The following is a 17,764-nucleotide window of genomic DNA, read 5'->3' on the forward strand; positions in this document are numbered from 1 at the left end:
CCTGTGCCCAGCCCTGGACTCTGCACATGCCTTTGGGCTCGGATTGATCCTGTGCAAAAAATTAATTGATGCCTTTCTCCTCCAAAGGGCCAAGCAGGCTTCAGCAGGAGGTAGGGAAACCCACTCATCTTGTGCCTTTAATTAATTCCGCTTTAATGCATGGATGTGCTTTTGCTTACGGAGGAGGAGCACAGGGATGCAGTCAGAGCCAGCAATGCTCAGGCAGACAACTCACCTTCCTGGGACATCCCTCCTTCCCCTGAGAGCAGTGCCCATCTCATCTTCAGAACATTCCTGCTTTGTTTGGCTCCACCTTCTGCTGGGTTCACAGATACACTTTTTTTTTGTACAACTGCAAGCTTGGCAATTACTGGTGTTTGGAGAAATAATTGAACAAGTTTACAGTAGGAAAGGAATCTAGAGAGGGTTATTGAACACAGAGACACCATCTCTGGCTTGGGAAGTCCCTAACCATGAGCTGCTGCAATCTGGTAGGTGTGGCTGACCTCTACTGATGGGAGGGCAGTGGGGTCCAGAACCTTTGGTCAGACTCACCACAGCTTTTTCCATGTATTTAGCTTAAAACTTCAGCCTTTGGCATCACACGGTTTCCCAAAACTTTCATTTAAAAAGCAAATTAATTTCTAAATCTCCTGTCAAGAAGAGTTGAGAAATACCACTCCTTAAACTGCAGAAGAGTAAAAAAATAATTCATTATTCAACTTCATGATTTTTAAGCAACAAGTTTTGATGCCCTTCTGTGCTTCTTGACCACTTTGTTGCTGCCATGCTGTTAGTGAAGACCTTTTGGCACTGGGGCTGTGACCTCTCAGCCAGGGGTCTGACAGGCCTGAAAGCAAGCATGGGGCAATTTACATTTAATAGCCAGGCTGGTGTAATTAGAAGGCTCCTGTGTTTGGTTTGGATTTGTATTTTTCAGCTCCAATATAATTTCTCATGGAAACACCCTCACACGGCAGCACGGAAGCTGCAGCACACCTCTCAATGCTCCCTGAGATGCTCTACATCCTGCACTCCTGAGGCTGTCCAGAGAAAAGAAGACTTGATCTCTGCTTCCAGCAAATACCCATCAGCCAAAAAAACCTGTACAAGGAGGAAAACACAGGTCCCTGGGGTGTCTGGTGGGTGCTACACAGGTGGGAGAGAGGGCAGGACCCTCTTGCTCTGGGCTTCAGGCTACCACCCCAGTTCAGCAGACCTTTGCTGCCTACCCAGAGGCTCTGCCAGTTATTTCTGCCAGCCCAACGCTGTACCCCATTGCAGCTGGTGCCATGGAGAGGGTCTTTATCCCCATGGGACTCTCAGTATCCCAGGCTGGAGAAGGAGGAAGAGCCGTGAAAGAGCTGCTGGGGAGATCGGAGGCTTTACAGCTTCCAGCTCGCTGTGTCAGCAGAATTACCTCTATCTCAGGAGCCTTATCTGCCAACAGTGTAAATATTTTCTAAATGAGCTGGAAGGAGGAAGATTGATGAATGCAACTTCATTGGAAAATGTTACCAGGCTTGGAACAGCGATGGCTGAATGCCCTCTTATCTGTCCTGGATGAGGAGCAAGGGATAACTGGGATCTCCCCAGCTTGAGCCAGTGGCAGCGCTGCTCCCAGAAGCATTCTACTCTTCTGTATCAAACTGAAGCATTTTAGTTATTTGCTTTCAATTCTGCTGTTTGTGGGCCTTGCTGTGTTTATTACGCAGTGCCATCTGCCCTCTCCCTGCCCCCTGTGCCAGTGATTAAGAAGATGCTGATGCTGTTTTTGGCTTTGGCAGCTGGAGGTTGGGCTCGGAGCATCCTGTCAGCACGCAGGGAACACCAGTGTGGTGATCAAGCCACTGTGTGGGCAATGGTCTGCTGAAAAAAATGCCTGTTGTCCCATGTTTCCATTTAAAATCCCTACTAAACCTCTGAACTAATGGCAAGAACATCATAACAAACATGAGACTCTAATCATGCTTTAATGCTTGCTGGAACAGGGTGGGATGGGGCGTTTGAACTGCCTTGCCAAGTCAAACTACTTAATTAAAAAAAAAATAGAAAAGGAAAAAGATTTGTTAATAACCTATTAAAGCATTTCTCTCTTAATTGCTTGTTTAAATTCAGCATGGATGGGCAGCAATAGGAAAATCTATCCCAGCTGGTGGCACTTTGTGTGTTTATTAACCTGCAGAGCAAAGGGATTCAGGTGCAAAAAGCTGCTCGGGGCAGTTTCCAGGCTCGGAGGGGTCATGGAAACACTCTCCTTGGAAAAAAATCCCTCAGCCTGCTCCATGAGGGCTTCATGTGATCCTGCCAGAGGGGTGTTTGGGGCATGTTGTAGCCATTGTCCTGGTTACCCCAGGCCACTCCTCCCACCTATGGTTTGTGCTTTGCAACAGCGTTGCTTTAGCGTGAGTTAGGGCTCAAAACGCAGCCACAGTGCCAAGGCAAGCCTGAAAGGGGTTTCAGGTCAGCAAAATACACGTGCCATGGGAATTTAGCTATTCCATGTCCATGGGACAGCTGAGCAGCAATCCAAAGGTGAGTGGCTGGATGGGCTGGGTGGATTTAGAGGCTGAAAAAGGATGGTGCTGACATGAATCCTTGCTGAGTCCTGCAGCCCTGTGCTGCCCCCAGGGCAGATGCCCACACCGTGCCCCTCTGGGTTACCCTGCTAGAACAGCTGGGGCAACCTCAGAACCTTTCAAATATATAATGGATAAATAAAATATACAGATATATAGATTATATGTATATATTGTACATATAATACATATATATACAAAATGAGGAGGCAATTTGATCCCTCCTGATCTGTCCAATTAGAAATTTTTGCTTTGTTTTTGCCTTTGAAAAGAAATAACAATTGTTCCTTATTTTTGTCTCTATTTGGTATAATCAGATCACTCCACCACTGAAGCTCATTTCCTGCTGCTGGGTACATCCAGGCTATTATTGAGTATTTATTTTTCCATGGGCCTCTCTGTTTCTAATTACTTCGTGCTGATGTTTTGTGACAATGTTGAGTCTGCACCTCCTTTAATACTTGCCACATGCTGAGTCTATTGTATACATGAGTACCCTGATACATTTTTCAGATACTTCCTGCTATTATTTACCTTCTTATTGCTGATCTTACTATTTCTGGGTTTATAATAAAGTTGTTTTCTGATGGGGCTATAGGCCAGGAGGGCAAGCAGACAGAAAGCACAAGGGTACATCAAGAAGTAGCTTAAAGAGATGCTTAAAACTGGTGAAATCCTGTGCAGCTTGTTGTTCTTTTTTTTTTTTTTTTTTTAATGGAAGACAATAAGAGTTTTGCTGCAGTAAAACTGATAGAGACTGGTGGTGCAGAAAAATAATATCTCTGTGCTCACACATAAATATCTTATGTGGTGCTGCTACTGCTGCTCTGGCAACAGCCACTTGTGCTTAGAAATCTCTGTTTCTTCATTTTGTTTGACAGACATTGGAATTTTACATGTGTGGGATGTCTCTCATAAACCAACTTTATTTGGGGAAGAGCAGTAAAAACATCTTTTGAGAAATAAAGGGGAAAAACATTGAAAAATGAAAGGGGGAGTAATATATTTTTATAACATATTTATATATGTTTATAAAATATAGAATACATATATATGTAAAAATTTTGGCTATACTGAAGTCTAGTAAGAGTTATGGTGCCATTGCCCTCCTGAGCCCTGAGCTGGCAGGTGCTGGCCCAGGCCCATCTGCTGTGCTACCAGTGCAACTGGTGCTTTGCAATGATTATTCCTCTCTCCTAATTACACTTCTGGCTTGATGGGCCAGGGCTCTCAGCTGAGTAGAGGCAAAGCAGTGCTCTCAAAGCACTCACTCCTGCTGGATTTCATGCTTATCCCTTCTGGAAATCCTAGAGCACCCTGAGCATCACCTGAGACTAGAACATGTTTCTGTGGCTGCTAAACTTGTCTTTGTGCTGTGGGTATGTCATTTTTCCCAATAGCTTCATCCTGTGGCTGATGCAGGAGCATGTGTCCCTGCAGCTCCAAGAGAACCTGTCCTTCCATCAGGTAGGGCTTTTCTGGGCTCTTGTCCAGCACTAAACATGGAAAATTCCAGCAGTCAATCCTGTCCACTATCAAGCTGTTCGGGATCTTTTAACTTTCAAAACAAAGATGAACCAAACTGGTGATTTTACAGCAGACTCTAGTTGGAAAGAAACAATTGGCCTGCCAGGTCCCTGAGGAAGGTACCTGGCCGCTCCCAGCAGGGCAGAGCTGCATCCCCATCAGGGATCACAGAAACACTGACCTCTGGCTTCTGAAAAAGCTTTCTTCAATTCTAATCAGGATAATTTGCATTAATTTACATTTGAACAATAACAGGCTTTGTTCCCTGACTGCCACCTGCATCACACCTGGCCTCTTTGGCTGTGAAGTACATGAATTTATGAAAGAATCACCGTTTTTCTGAAGTGTTTCCTGAGGTCAAGTTCTCATCTGTGGACTCCAGTAAGTTTTCTCCCTGAATCTTTTAAAAAGCTGTAAAAGCTCCATTTAAATTTAAAATCCCTCTTTGTGGCTTCTGTGCCTAACACATAATGCATCTTCACCTCATAAAACCCCTCCTGAATAAGAGCTGTAACAGCCCCCATGCTCCTAAAATCAGAGTTGGGAGGTTCTCGGTACAGACAGCAGAGCTTGGGCAGCAACACAGGGACAAAACCAAAATGCCTGGCTGCTACCTAAAGGAAAATGCTCCTAAATTTGCTAAGTACTCTAGATCCACAGTTGTTAATCAGAATTCTGGTTTTTCAAAGGTTACCAACATTTTCAAGCATCAGAGTAAGGAATTCCAAGGCTCCATCCTCACTGCAGTGAAGCTCAGGGAGTAATACAACTGCATGAGCACTCTGGCAGTTTTCCTCCAAACACAGCTAGGAAATAAGTTGCTTTGCTTGCAATTCCAGGCCTTGTTTCCCTCTCTCCTGACTAATGACAATCTGTATCTGCTCGGCTGTACAACCACACACTGCCAGCCTGCTTTGAAAGGAAGGATAACAAGGCAGCACAATCCCATTAGCTCCGATTCTGTTTGTGCTTGTTCCATTTAATCACAACAGGTTTGTCGTGTCAGTGAGGTATAAAGGATGTATTGTCACATAAAAGCACAACTCTGAAACACCAGGTGGGGATGTGTTTTGAAACACAACTCTTAAGTCAGGCCCTTTGCTTAACTTCCTGCAGCAAAGAAAACAGATCAGCTTTACAAATACTTGCAAGTTTACCGGGAAAAACGTGGCTTGTTCAACCCAGTATGAACTAACAATATACTGTAAATGCTTTGTAACAGCATCAGTGATCTTTGGAATTACAGAAAAGTAAGAACCTTTAGTTGTTGCTTCAAAACTGCCTGTTTTTTCTCCAGTGGGAAATTCCAAGGCAGCATTACCCAGTGCCCTAGATCAGGACAGGTCTTCTAGTGTTTTATTTCCACTGAAGCATACGAAGTCCAGCACATCTGTCTGGCAGCCACACGCTGCTCCCTTCCTTTTGCTACCTCTGAGGCAGCAAAATGAAACAAACCAGCAAGGCAGAGATGACACAAGTAGCTGTTGTTCCACTGCTGCTTCCTTTCCTCTCCCTGGGCCACCCGTCAGGAAAAGCTGCTCAAGCACATTGAAAAATGACAAATGGGACCCCAAAGGCTGTTGACAAAGTTCATCTCCTCTTCTGTACTTCTCATTTAGATTCAGGTAGCCAAAGTGGGTGCCATTTGACTGTTAATGCATTGCTTTGTGCTTTGGCAAGTCTCTAACTAGACTGTCTCAGAGGTTTGCCAGCAGAAACAATGCTGATATAATTCATAAAAAAAAATCATCAGGAAATCAAACTATTTAGTAGGCACACTTCAGCCTGAACTAGCAGATTTGTTCAAGCACAAAAATCAATATCAGAGCCTACATGCATCCCTATTTTATGATGTTGACTTATTCCAGACTTCACCAATGCTCTGAGACCTGAGAGTAATAATAAATCACGTGCAGAGGACAGTATCAGCCCAACAGCACATGGCACTGAAATGCATCCACATGCAACAGTTACTGCAGCTGCAGGCTCACAAATATTTCTTCATAGTGAAAATTTATCAAATTTCTCCTGATATTACACAAACAGAAGAACTGTTTTACAGGATTTGGAGTGGTTTGTGTTTCGATGAAAAAACCCCACTTGTACTAAAGAAATGCTTGTATTAAGGAAATAATCCCAGAAGTCAAATACAAGAACTGTAAAATACATCATGAAAGTAGAACCATCTGTATGGATTTTATGGCATTCAGTCACTGTCAATATTAAAGGACATCTCACTGCTTCTTTTAAGTTGTTTCAGCTAAATGCTGGCAATGAGATTTGTCTCCATCTCATCAATCTAATATAAATGTGGCTAATAAACCTCTGTCATACTGGAGTTTGACTTGTGGTTATACACAGGAATACTACAACCAACTAATGAATTAGGTAAAATGTAAGTACAATTTGTAAGCCTGTTTTTTAACTAAAATAATTAAAAGTAAGCATTTATGAAGTATTATGCCATTAGCTCCACATAAATTAGCAAGAGCTGGTACTTTCAGTCACAAAAAGCTCCAGGATTATTTGTACCAATATGATTAAAAACTGATCTAATTGTCCCACATGTGTGTTGGGCAAAGGGCTCAGTATTCTCCTACTGTGACTCTCACTGGTGCCAAGTGACCAGCTGATTTCTGGCAATGGAAGGAAAATTGCAAATCAAACCATTTCCCGGAGCTGCTTTTTAATGAAAGAAAAATACTAGAAAACTAACCATGCTCTGTCAAACAGGGTACAAAGTCTTTATTCACCAATAAGTTAAGTGTTCTTATAAATAGATGTTCTAGTCTTTTGTACTCTGTGTTGAGCATAAGGCCAGGATTCCATTATTCTTCGGACTCTGATCCTTCCTCATCCTGGCTGATCTGGAAGTAGCGCAGCTCATACGTCTCCTTGTCCGACGCCACAACACGGAGCCAGTCCCGCAGGTTGTTCTTCTTGAGGTACTTCTTTGTGAGGTATTTGAGGTACCTTGAAAACAGGAATTTCATGTCAGAACTTTCTCTCTGAACAACCCTTGCTGCTGTCTGCACTCCACCCAAGACACATTGATCACACCCAGAAACAGAAGATTATTCTATGTAACAGGTAATCAAAGCAAGTTTTCATTATAGATATGCAAGAAGTTTTTATTTGTTGTTTTTTGACTAAACAGCAAAACGCCAGGAACTGAAAAGCATTGGTAAGTGGTTTTAAACCTTGGTCTTGAGAACTGATTCTAAACCTTGGTTCAATGGAACAGATTCTGGTGCATCTGTATCAGCAAACGAAGGGGGGATGGAGGGAAGGATCTGTACCTCTGATCAGCACACTCATCTGTTGTGTCCTAACAAAATTAGCACTTTAAGGCTTCATTTAACTTATGGGGGTCTTTACAACAACACATATCACACACACATACACACTTTAATACAACCAATTAAATAATCAAACAGCCACCCTGTTAAAGGTCCATCTTCCCTTGATACACTTCTAAAGACCTATTCAGAGTATTTGTATTAATATGCTTAGAGTGAGCTTAATTTGCAATCAAGCCTTTAGTTTTAAAAAGCAGTCTTTAAAATATCTAATATGATAAATCTGTTTTAATTACATATTTCACTAATATTTACAAGTGCTATGAAGGTTAGAGCTGACACCTCTCTAAGTATCAGAAGTGCACTAACTGAAATCCCTTTTGCAAGCAGGAAATGAATATTAATGGCTATTTCAGGGACATGACTTAGTGGTGGACTTGGCAGTGTTAGCTTTATGGTTTGACTTGATGATCCTGAGGATCTTCTCCAACATTAATGACTCTATGATTTTATGTTCAACATAAACCAGTTCAAAACTCTCTATCACAAACACAACAGAAGGAAACCCATGCCAACCTTTTGGAAAATTGCTTCTCGGATGTCACCGTGATCTTGTTCTTCAGACGTTCAATGTGAACAGTGTTGCCCAAGTTCCCAGTTTTACCATTGACCTTAACCTTCTCCTTTAGGAACTGTTCCTGTTTCAACACCAAAGAAAGAGAACACTAGGGAATGGCACCCTAGGTATGAACTAGGGAAGGGACCCTAGTCATGCAGCAACATTAAAAACCACCGTTTACTCATGTCCTCACAGAAGGATTTACAATGTAGAAAGATTTTAGAGCATGTGATTATAAAATATCACTCCTTTGCTAAAACAGAATTTTAAACAGTTCTATTCACGGACAGGTACGAACTATGCTGTCTATAAAAGACAACTAAAGCCAAATAACTTTTTAAAAGCGCTGATAATTTAAAGGACAGCTGCTGATCTTACTAATTAAGAATACAGCTTTTCAGGTGTAACTCAGCTACTGTAATAAGGCTTTAATTATACTATTCATCACAAGTACAAGCAAAACCACGACTTACAAAATTCCCTGAATCAAAAATTCCATCTTCGACAGGATGGGTCAGGTCAAGGCAAAACTTCCAGGTGGACTTTTTAGACTTTCTGTCTTTTTGCTAAAACAGACAGACAGACAGACACACGCACAAAAAAACCCCAAACAACCAACATTAAGAAACCGTGTCAGAGAAAGCTTTTATCCGAGCAAAGGGGTGGTGGGGTGGACATGGCAGGGGAGGGATGAGGACACACGATGGAAGAGGGAGTGCTTACGGCAGAGTAGGACACGCGATGGGGGACACACTGTGGGGAAAGGGGGCACATGGCAGTGGGGGGACACAGGGTAGGAGAGGGGGACACACGGCAGGGGAGGGATGGGTGGACACACTGTCGGAGGACACACTGGGAGGAGTGGGGAACACACTGCAGTAAGGGGGAACACACGAAGAGGGAAAGGGAGGGGACACACACGGCATGGGGGGGGATCACACATGGCTTAGGAGGCGGAACACGGAGCAAAGGGGACACGGCAGCGGGAGCGCCACCTCCCGGCGAGCGACGCTCACTGCAGTCACCTCCCCCCGGCCGCCCCCCACTCCAAGCCCTCTCGGGGAGACCCACGCTTGTCACCGGGCCGGCCGCCGGCCCCTCGCCCGCCCCACAGCTCCCCCGCGGCCCCCTCGCCGCCCCCTCTCACCGGCGCCATAGCGCTCCCGCCCCGCCGCTCCCGCTGAAAGGAAGTGACCGCGGCCGCGCGGCGCTCTTATACCCCCGGCGGTGACGTCACCGCGCCGGCGCGCGCGGCACGCCGGGAGGCGGGGGCGCTCCCGGGGACATGGCGGCGCCGGGGACGGGATCCCACATGGAATTCCCGGCGCTATTCCCGCGGGGCCGGCGCGCGCGCGCGCGGTCCTCTCGCAGCCGCGCGTCTCTCCCTCCACCCCCACCCCAGGGAACGGGCTGCCGGAGCTCCCCGCGCGGCCCCCCCGCGGTCCCGTTCAGTGTAACCAGCACCAGCCTCCCCACAGCACTGACACCTTTATTATTATTATTTCTGGAGCAAAACACACACGTACAAATCTCTTTTCCCCTGATCGTTTCCATGGTGTTGAGAACACAAGCTTCCAAAAGAGAGCCGCGGGAGCTGCTCAGGCCGGGAGCAGGGTTTGGATTGTCCCATGATCCGTAACTCCAGCTGTGGCCGTCGCTCCCCTTTTCCCCTTTTCCCTCGGAGAAGACAGGTTTGCTTACAACAGACAGCACAGGACAACAAGGGTTTCTGCGATACAGCAAAGCACAGCAAACAGTTCCTTGGAGTTCACAAACCAAGTCACTCTCGGGTGCCAAATCCTGTAGGGCCGGGCTGCAGGCGCTGGAGAGGCTCCCGACCCCCTCATTCCATGCTGATCGCTCCACCATGCCTCCAGGATCCACACCTTCACAACATTCCCAATGGATACTCGAAATATCCTTAGCAAGGTTCTTTTATAATAGCCTGAATTTAGTTCTACTGTAACAAACTACATTCTAATTACTCAACCAAATAAAATTAAAAAAAAAAAGGAAAAAAAGTGGGATTTATTGAATTTTGAGTTCTGTGAGACTGACCTGCAGCAACCATAAGAGTTTGAACTGTCAACAAACTTGACTTCTTTACAGATTAGGTAAAATTATCTGCATTGTGAAACTACAGACCGTGCACCGTTTCTGGGTACACTGTGGATTACAAAAACCTGCAAGAGAAACAATGAACTTCAGCTAACTTCTTAAAAAAAACAGCCCTGAGAACATGGCTCAACCAGCAAGAGCCCAGTTGAAAAACCACCATTGTAAGCAAAAATTAGAAGCATCTATTGAAATCTCAAAGTATTATTTGCCAACATTTGAGACAGGAAACACTGCAGTCTTTCCAATTGTGTAAAGTAGTAAGAGAAACTCAATGAACAGGAGCCATAAAAAAATGCATTATTTGGAGTGGAAACACTTCTCATCACCTCCCTGTGTTCACAGCCTTTAAGCAATTGCCATCAGCTATCAGAAGTTTATAGTTTATGATTTTGACACAATTTAAGTGTTAAGACAGTAATACAGAACAAATACACTGGTAAGATTTGTTTTTAAGCAAAGCTATGAAAGAACTTCCCTAAGCACTTGGTTATGGATCTTAAAAATACACACCTCTATGGATTACTGATCACAAACAAAGTTTGTTGCAACGATTCTGACAGGAAACTGAAACACCTCGGTTTGGAAAAAAAAAATGCCTCAAATACATGTTCTAATTTAGAAGCAACTTTTAACCTTACTGAAACTTGGAGATTATGCTTAAGACATGCTTATGTATTATCTTATGGGAAGCTTCATGCATGATGCTTTGCACTTCCATGGTGTCTGAAGTGCTTCACAAAAGACAACTAAGTATATAAGAACAAACCTATAATGAAGTACTTAACCATTTAAATCTTGCAGAACTGAAGGTTGCAATAGAAGGATGTCTGAAAGGCCCAAGGAGGGCTCTTCCAGCAAGCTGGAGGTCATAAAACCTCTTTAGATTGCTGTATTACTTGAAAACTTCAGTCAGGCCTGAACCCCGCTTGTAGGAACAGGACTAAAACCAGCCCTGGTCCCAGAGAGTTTAGTCTGAGTAACTGCTCAGATTGTGAGCCAGTGGCATCAAATACCTGTCTTCCAACAAGGGTTTTGAGGATAGGCAGGCATCTGAAAGTAGACTAAAACACTGTCAAGAACAAGGACAAATTCAAGTCTCGTAGTTTTCAAGCATATGAGAAGTATTTCTAATATGGTGATAGCATTAGAACTTGCATTAGTTTGATATAGCAACCTATGACTTCCCATGTGACGCCACACAGCTCAAATTGCTGTCAGCACTATCATCAGTGCTTTTAGTCATCTCCAAAGCCAACAAAGCCTGTCTTCCAGGTACCAGCCCAATGGAGAGGCAGGAATGAGCATAGTGCAGAGTAGCCTCACCTATTCCACACACGCTTCAGAACTATTCTGAAGGCATTATACAATCTACAGCTTCTTCCAAGAGCAGCTTTGCCATTTCAGTCAAGGTGCTATTTACAGAGTTCACCTGCAACATGTATTGTGCTGGGCAAGAGCATGAGGCAGGTCCTGCTTCTGCCAGGTGTCCCAGGTAACTGTGCTTTATTACCAGAGTGTATTTATTGCTGTCTTTACCATCACTGGTACTGCTCTCCCTGGCGTGAGGAGTCTGTGGGAAATGCATGTTTTTGCCACCTGCATTTGCTAAGCCCTGCCATGGTTGTGTCCAAGGGCAGTTCAGGACAGTTGCCACGAGCCCTTCGGGGACTAGAGAGTACAAACTATGAAGCTGAACACATCTGAAGCAGCTGAGAGCAGCGTGAAGCCTGACTCTCGCTGCCAGTGGTGCGAGTTGTGCGTGCTGTCTGGGGCAGCAAGCCACGAGCTTACATGTCATCCTCCACCAGCCACTGAAGATTAAGGCAAGTTCATGGAACGATTTATCAGCTGTGAAGAGAGGTCTGAGCCATGGACTAAGGAAGTTTCCCACTCGTGAAGAGTCACCAAGTCTTAGAATTCAAGCTGAACGCCTTAAACAGGAGCAGGCTAATTATCCATAACTATTGCTGTGAAGCCTTGTTAAGCTACTATATAGTTAGAGGCATGCAGGCGTGTTGCTATGACTCAGAACTCTCTAGGACAGGAGCCAGCTTTCCTAACTAGGTAGCAAGTGTTTTACTTTTATAGTTAAGCCATGGTTGTTCGGTATCGTCTGTCAAGTTTATATTTTGAAAATACAATAGTTTTATTTTTTTCTTAAAAAGAATCACATGCATTTAGTTTAGGCTCAATGCTACAGTTTGTCCCACTTTTTGAAAAACATGTGGTCCCTGTGCTACAAAAATATGGTCTGAACCTGAAGGTTAAAACCTAAAGCTGGAAGCACTGCAACAGATTCCCATGGAGTTTGTCACCCTTTTATAGTTTTAAGATAAATATAATAAAGGAAAGCAATTGAACTGCATTTTTCTATTTTATTTTTCAAGTCTGACAAAGGCCTCGAGTGAAAGTCTATAGCTTTAACATCCATTCTCACCTTTGTGTCCCCTTGACCTATCTATGTCTTATCTACCCAATATTCCAATTGCCTGCCTAAACTACAGGTAGGCTTTTTTTTTTAAAACCATTTTATCATTACAATAAGCCAACAAGTTGGCAAAGAAGAAAACAGAGGTAATACAGTTAAGTTGCACATGGCCACCGGGGCTTGGTCAAGCCAGCTGGCATTTCTGATCACTTGAGTTTCTTGGTCTAAAAGTTGTGATTGGCACCTACAGTTCTGCAAGAGTCCCAATCCACAAAGTACTTAAGCTTTAAAAAAAAGAAAAAAAAAAGGCTACTTTTATTGTCAGTTCTACCTAAAGATGTCAAGAAAAATACTATTTGTGCTCTAGGTCACTTTATAATCCTAGATACCTACCAGCTTATCTAAAAGCCCCTGAATACTGTATTTTGTCTGTTCATACAGACAAACACTGTTTTGCTCAAGCAAATAAAAATATATCCACTAGTAACACCTGATTGGTTTCTTAGATCCATAGCTGAAACCCACAGGAATGTTAAAATAGTTACAATTAAGGAATTAAAATCTCAGTGATTTTGAAAACTGCCAGTTAGCCTGCAACACTAATCCAGAATCCAGCACTGCTTTTTAACAATTCAAAAAGGAAATGAGGTTGCTTGTGAAGGCCAGAGCTTTGGTGACAATAAGAACCAAATTTATAGATCTGTGGTTTGTCCAGACCTGAGCAGTTGCCCGAGCCTGGCGATCTTCTTTACTTGCAAGGCTTTATGGCTACAGCACATTCTTCATTCATTGCACTTATGACAGAAATCTGGAAGAGAAGACACAGAGGTGAGCTCCAGACCATGCCACAGGAAGTGCTCCTAGAAGGTACAGACTTTCACATCTTAGTATCTATCCCATCTCTTTTGAGTACTCCACTACAAAAGTCCTTCTACATCTCAAAGGGTGAATTCCCACCCCTCTAACCCGCTCTTCACAAAGAGATACAAGTGGTCAATACCAGAATAAGACCTCCTCATTGCATCATCAAGTGGAATTAGCCATAACTGTTCTTGTCTGCCCTCCATACTCACCTGCACATCTTCATTGGCATTGAATTTTCCTTCTATTTCTTTGCCGAGATCCCCTTCTGGCAACTTTAGATCCTCACGAACTTCACCACTTTCCGTCAGCAGAGAGAGATACCCATCCTGAATGCCTATCAGCTATGAAGAGAAGGCCACTTTTAGGAAGTTTAACATCAGCAGTCACTAACAGGTAGTAGCTGAAGGTAAGCAGAAAGCAGTGAACTCTACCTGTTACATAGTTCTTTAGTATTGTGTTTGTAACAGTTAAGAACCTTCTGTAAGTCAGTTTTTAATAAGTTTAGTGGGCTGACTTAGGGCAACTGTAGCAAAGGCCAGTCTGCTGCCAAGAACCAACAGAAACCTGCTGGTTACTTCCTACTATGCTGGGCACTGCAAAACCCACCCTTGTGATTTAGGAAATGTGCTGCTTCCAGGTCACTGGTTCAGCTTTATCTGTGAATTAGAAACAATAACTGGAACAGTGTTCACTGAACAGCACTGCTTGTGTTAAGCGTACAAAGTACACAACAGGGTAACTGTACACCTCCACACCTGCATTTCTACAGTGAGATACTGTCATTTACATTAAACACTAGTCAGTAAATGAGGGAACATCCACCAAGTCACGGACCACTTCTATAATGCTGTTTTCAGCCTAACCAAAAGCCTGAGCTAAGGGGAATGGTTATTTTGACAGAGCAGACTGGGGAATTGGGAACATGTAACAGTAAATCCAAAGGTTATCCTAACAAGTCTGAGAAATAGCAGGAATTTCAGCAGCAATATGAACCCAAGAAATGGAGAAAGACCACCAAGGTAACATTAAGAATTTCTTGGAAGGTCTGAGCTCTAAGACAGGCTGGTCACACTATGTTCCAACAGCATCAGCTGTTTTGAAGAGTTCCTAAAACACTGGATTTGGGCTTTGTCAATCATCTGCAGCTTTCCAGATGATGTGGATGTATTAACTCCTGACCAGAACTATTCCCAATACAATGGGAATATACTGAACACACTACAACTCAACCTGAACTGTGCTGCTTTTAAGAGCTCACTATCCATACCACAGAAGACATTACAGAAGCCTGCTGAGCTCCCTTCATACAGGTATTTCAGTGCAGACTTCAGGAGCACCAAAATTATTTGATATCAACTGAAGCCAGCTCCACATGAGGAGGAGAAAACACTGTAGCAAGTTAGAATTGGCATCAGATACAGTTTAAGACTGTTTGGGGATTCATCTACCCTATGTAAGAGCGAAATTATAAATGACAATATATGCTTTGATTCAAATTTACCTGAAGTGAGAGCTTGACTATCCTTTAACTAATAATAACTGGCAGCAGGGATAACCTCTCTCCATATTTTAAAGGATGCCAGTATCACAAAGAACACAGAAGTGACCTTATAACAACAGTTAAAAAACATGGTTATGAATTATGTCTATTACCTGTCACGTTTAAAGATTACTACTGTAACATGAGGCTGTTAATACACTAAGGAGCTCCCTCTTTATAGTGAGTTTTGGCAGTCTTAACAATTCAGTAAATGTTACGAGTTTAGGTATGAGATGTCTCGAAAAGCAAGTTCTATTAATTCTGACAACAGTACTTTATTGAGAGGTAAATCTGGGGATAAAGAGAATTTACATGTGGTATTAAGAGTATAAAGACCCTTATAACTGGTAACTCACCTGGTAATCATTCCTCTTGATATTTGGAACATCCATGTTATGAGTCGATGGGCAAATATCTTCATACTTTTTACCAGTGAAGATATCAATACCAACCAAGTGGACCTGTAAGAGTAGAAAAATAACTTCAGTTACTGTTGGTCCTACAGAAGCAACGTGCCACTGCCGTGTGGCACCTAAGATAGCTGGTTTCACACAGCCTTCTAAGAGATCATGTGCAATCCCAGATTCCACCTAGACCCTTTGCTTGTGGTATGAAACAACTCTCACACCGAGAGGAGGCCTCTTGATCCCTTTAAGAGAACACTACAGAAACCCTACATGAGAACAAGATCACTGTTGTCTTTCACTGCCTTCTGTAGATTTACAGCAGCAAGCTCAGGGCGTGCAGAGGTTAAGAAAATGTGTATTTCAAGTTCTAGCTGTTCTGAGAAACACAACAGTGTTGCTGACAGTGCAGAGGTTAAGGGGAAAAGTGGTGGTCATGCGGAGAGATCACAGCAGCCCCCATCTCCCTTTTGCCAGTTGCAGTGCCCACTGCAGCTGGAGCTTACATGGCCAGTTTAACCAGCTCTTCTTGAGTCCTCTACAAGTTTCTGTATTTAAAAAAATTGTATCTATTAAAAAAGGGAAGGAGAAAGGAAAAAACTGGCAAGAACTTGGTATACTCTAGCTTTGACAAATCCCAAATACTCCACCCACCTACACATATCACACAAGGTTGTGGAAACTTAAAAATCTCGTTAGTCTGTGCTGGTAACAGACCTGTCTCTAAACTCTCACATACCCAGCATGAAGAGTGGCTGAATGAATGAGGGGGGATTCCAGCCTTGCTCTGGACAGCTGCACGGGCCAACTGCTCAGGCAGCAGCCCCAGACAGCGGCTGAGAACAGCCCTGCTGAGACAGAGGGGGGGAAGGCACTCCTCTGCCAGTGCTGGGAAAAGGAAAGAGCTGCGAGGCAAAGGCAGCAAAACAGGGCCAGAGCAGGCCCAGGGAGTACTGAGTGTCCGCGGAGCCCTCCGGATTATGTAACACGGCACGGGCCCTTCTGGACTGGCACAACAGTGAGAGTGCCGGCACGGGCAGACACAAAAGTGCTGTGGTGGGTAGCGACAGCACAGCCCAACCACGCCCTAGTGATTTCATCAGCCCCCCTTCCAGAACTTACTCTACCCCCATTACAGAAACTGGTTTTGTCACTATCAGCGTTAAACCTTTTTCTGTTGTTGGTTTGTTTGTTTTTTTTTCAAAAAGCGTTAACGCGTTAAAGTTGGGAGAAAAAAAACTAACCCCACCCCCTCGCCCCCGTCCTCAATCGTTCCTGCTTTACATGACTGGAAACCCTTGAGCCAGCTCTGGAGCGACGAGACACGCGAGACTCCGCTGCGAGAAAGGCAAAGACAAGACAGAGAGCCAAATGAAACGCTACACCCATCCCTGCCAGCCGGCCGGGAACACAGACTGCGGGCCCAGCGCTCACCTTGGCGTGGCCGTGCTTGCCCGTCTTGGAGGTGGACATCTCCACGATCTTGCAGGGGCGCCCCTTGAGCACCACGAAGCCGTTCTTGCGCAGCGCTGAGCACTGCATGGGGTAGGTGGAGGAGGCGCCGGCATCGCCCGTGGTGAAGTCGAGCTCGTCGGCCATGGCGGTGCTGGGGGGGTGGGGGGGGCTGCGGGGAAACCAGAGAGAGGGAGGTCGGCTGAGAAGGCCAGGACGGGGAGAGGGGAACGGGGACAGGGCACCAAGGAGGGGTGGGGGGAATACGGGCACGGCCCCAACCACCCACCCCGGGGAGCGCGGGCTGCCTCCCCCCCCCCGCTCCGCACACGTGCGCGGCGGGCGGGACCCGCCACGTGCCGCGGTCCCCCGGCCTCCCGCCCCAAGGCGCGCCTCACAACCCCCCCCCGCCCCCTCCTCTTTGCCGTCCCCGCTGCCCCTTTACCTCGGCGGAGGGTCGGGGTGCCGGGGGCGGCGGGTGGCGGGGGCGCGGGGCGGGAGCGGCGGGCGCGGCGCACACGCGCCCCACACACTGCGGCGGCGGCGGCGGGAAGGGGCGGCGCGGGGCGCGCGCGCACGGCCCGGCCCCGCCCCCGCGCTTCCGCCACCGTCCATTGGCCCACGGGCCGCCCCACCCGGGGTGGGCGTGGCCGCCCCGCCCCACCCCCCGTCCCACGTGCCGGAGGCGCTTCCCCGAGCCCCGCCCGCCCCCCTACGGAGCGCGCACGGGCTCAGGGCGCCGCCTCGCCTCAGCCGCCAGGGGGCGTCGTGCGCCGCCTCCTCCCCTTACCCACACCCCTCACGCCCCGCCGCCATCTTGGGCGGCTGAGGCGGCCCCCGCCCATGAGGGGATGACCGCGCAGTCCGCGGAGTGTTTTTTACACGCATTACAGGGGAAATGTGTGTCCCCAAAACCTCGTGAGGCCTGATTAAC

General features: G+C 45.6%; 2 protein-coding genes across 3 annotated transcripts; both read right to left on the reverse strand.

Moving 5' to 3' along the window:
- Window positions 1-6,824: 6,824 nt before the first annotated feature.
- Window positions 6,825-9,241, reverse strand: RPL22L1 (ribosomal protein L22 like 1). The gene is made up of 4 exons (XM_032697647.1): window positions 9,172-9,241; window positions 8,498-8,590; window positions 7,982-8,103; window positions 6,825-7,079 (listed from the first exon to the last, which is right to left on the reverse strand). Exons 1-4 carry the CDS (start codon window positions 9,178-9,180, stop codon window positions 6,935-6,937), a joined length of 369 nt encoding a protein of 122 aa, XP_032553538.1. The 5' UTR covers window positions 9,181-9,241; the 3' UTR covers window positions 6,825-6,934.
- A 253-nt stretch (window positions 9,242-9,494) lies between these two features.
- EIF5A2 (eukaryotic translation initiation factor 5A2) lies at window positions 9,495-17,360 on the reverse strand. 2 transcript variants are annotated; one of them, XM_032697646.1, is made up of 5 exons: window positions 16,813-17,011; window positions 15,331-15,435; window positions 13,644-13,775; window positions 13,288-13,378; window positions 9,495-10,207 (listed from the first exon to the last, which is right to left on the reverse strand). In XM_032697646.1, the coding sequence occupies exons 1-4, from the start codon at window positions 16,975-16,977 to the stop codon at window positions 13,319-13,321; spliced, it is 462 nt and encodes a 153-aa protein (XP_032553537.1). In that variant the 5' UTR covers window positions 16,978-17,011; the 3' UTR covers window positions 9,495-10,207; window positions 13,288-13,318. The 2 variants fall into 2 exon arrangements, with proteins under 2 accessions (XP_032553537.1, XP_032553536.1); XM_032697645.1 differs by adding an exon at window positions 17,276-17,360 and having other exon boundaries at window positions 9,496-13,378; window positions 16,813-17,002.
- Between the last annotated feature and the right edge of the window lie 404 nt (window positions 17,361-17,764).

This window comes from Chiroxiphia lanceolata, chromosome 10, assembly GCF_009829145.1.
Source record: "Chiroxiphia lanceolata isolate bChiLan1 chromosome 10, bChiLan1.pri, whole genome shotgun sequence".
In the NCBI taxonomy this organism is placed as follows: Eukaryota; Metazoa; Chordata; class Aves; order Passeriformes; family Pipridae; genus Chiroxiphia; species Chiroxiphia lanceolata.

Excerpts from the sequence above, each read along its gene's own strand:
- RPL22L1 (XM_032697647.1), bottom strand. Across the intron at positions 8,104-8,497 it reads TTTTTGATTCAGGGAATTTT|GAACAGTTCCTAAAGGAGAA; the intron begins GTAAGTCGTGGT and ends GTGTTGAAACAG. Across the intron at positions 7,080-7,981 it reads GAGAAGCAATTTTCCAAAAG|GTACCTCAAATACCTCACAA; the intron begins GTTGGCATGGGT and ends CCTGTTTTCAAG.
- EIF5A2 (XM_032697646.1), bottom strand. The coding sequence starts at position 16,977 with ATGGCCGACGAGCTCGACTTCACCACGGGCGATGCCGGCGCCTCCTCC. Across the intron at positions 15,436-16,812 it reads GCAAGCACGGCCACGCCAAG|GTCCACTTGGTTGGTATTGA; the intron begins GTGAGCGCTGGG and ends CTACTCTTACAG. Across the intron at positions 13,379-13,643 it reads ATGCCAATGAAGATGTGCAG|ATTTCTGTCATAAGTGCAAT; the intron begins GTGAGTATGGAG and ends CTTCTCTTCCAG.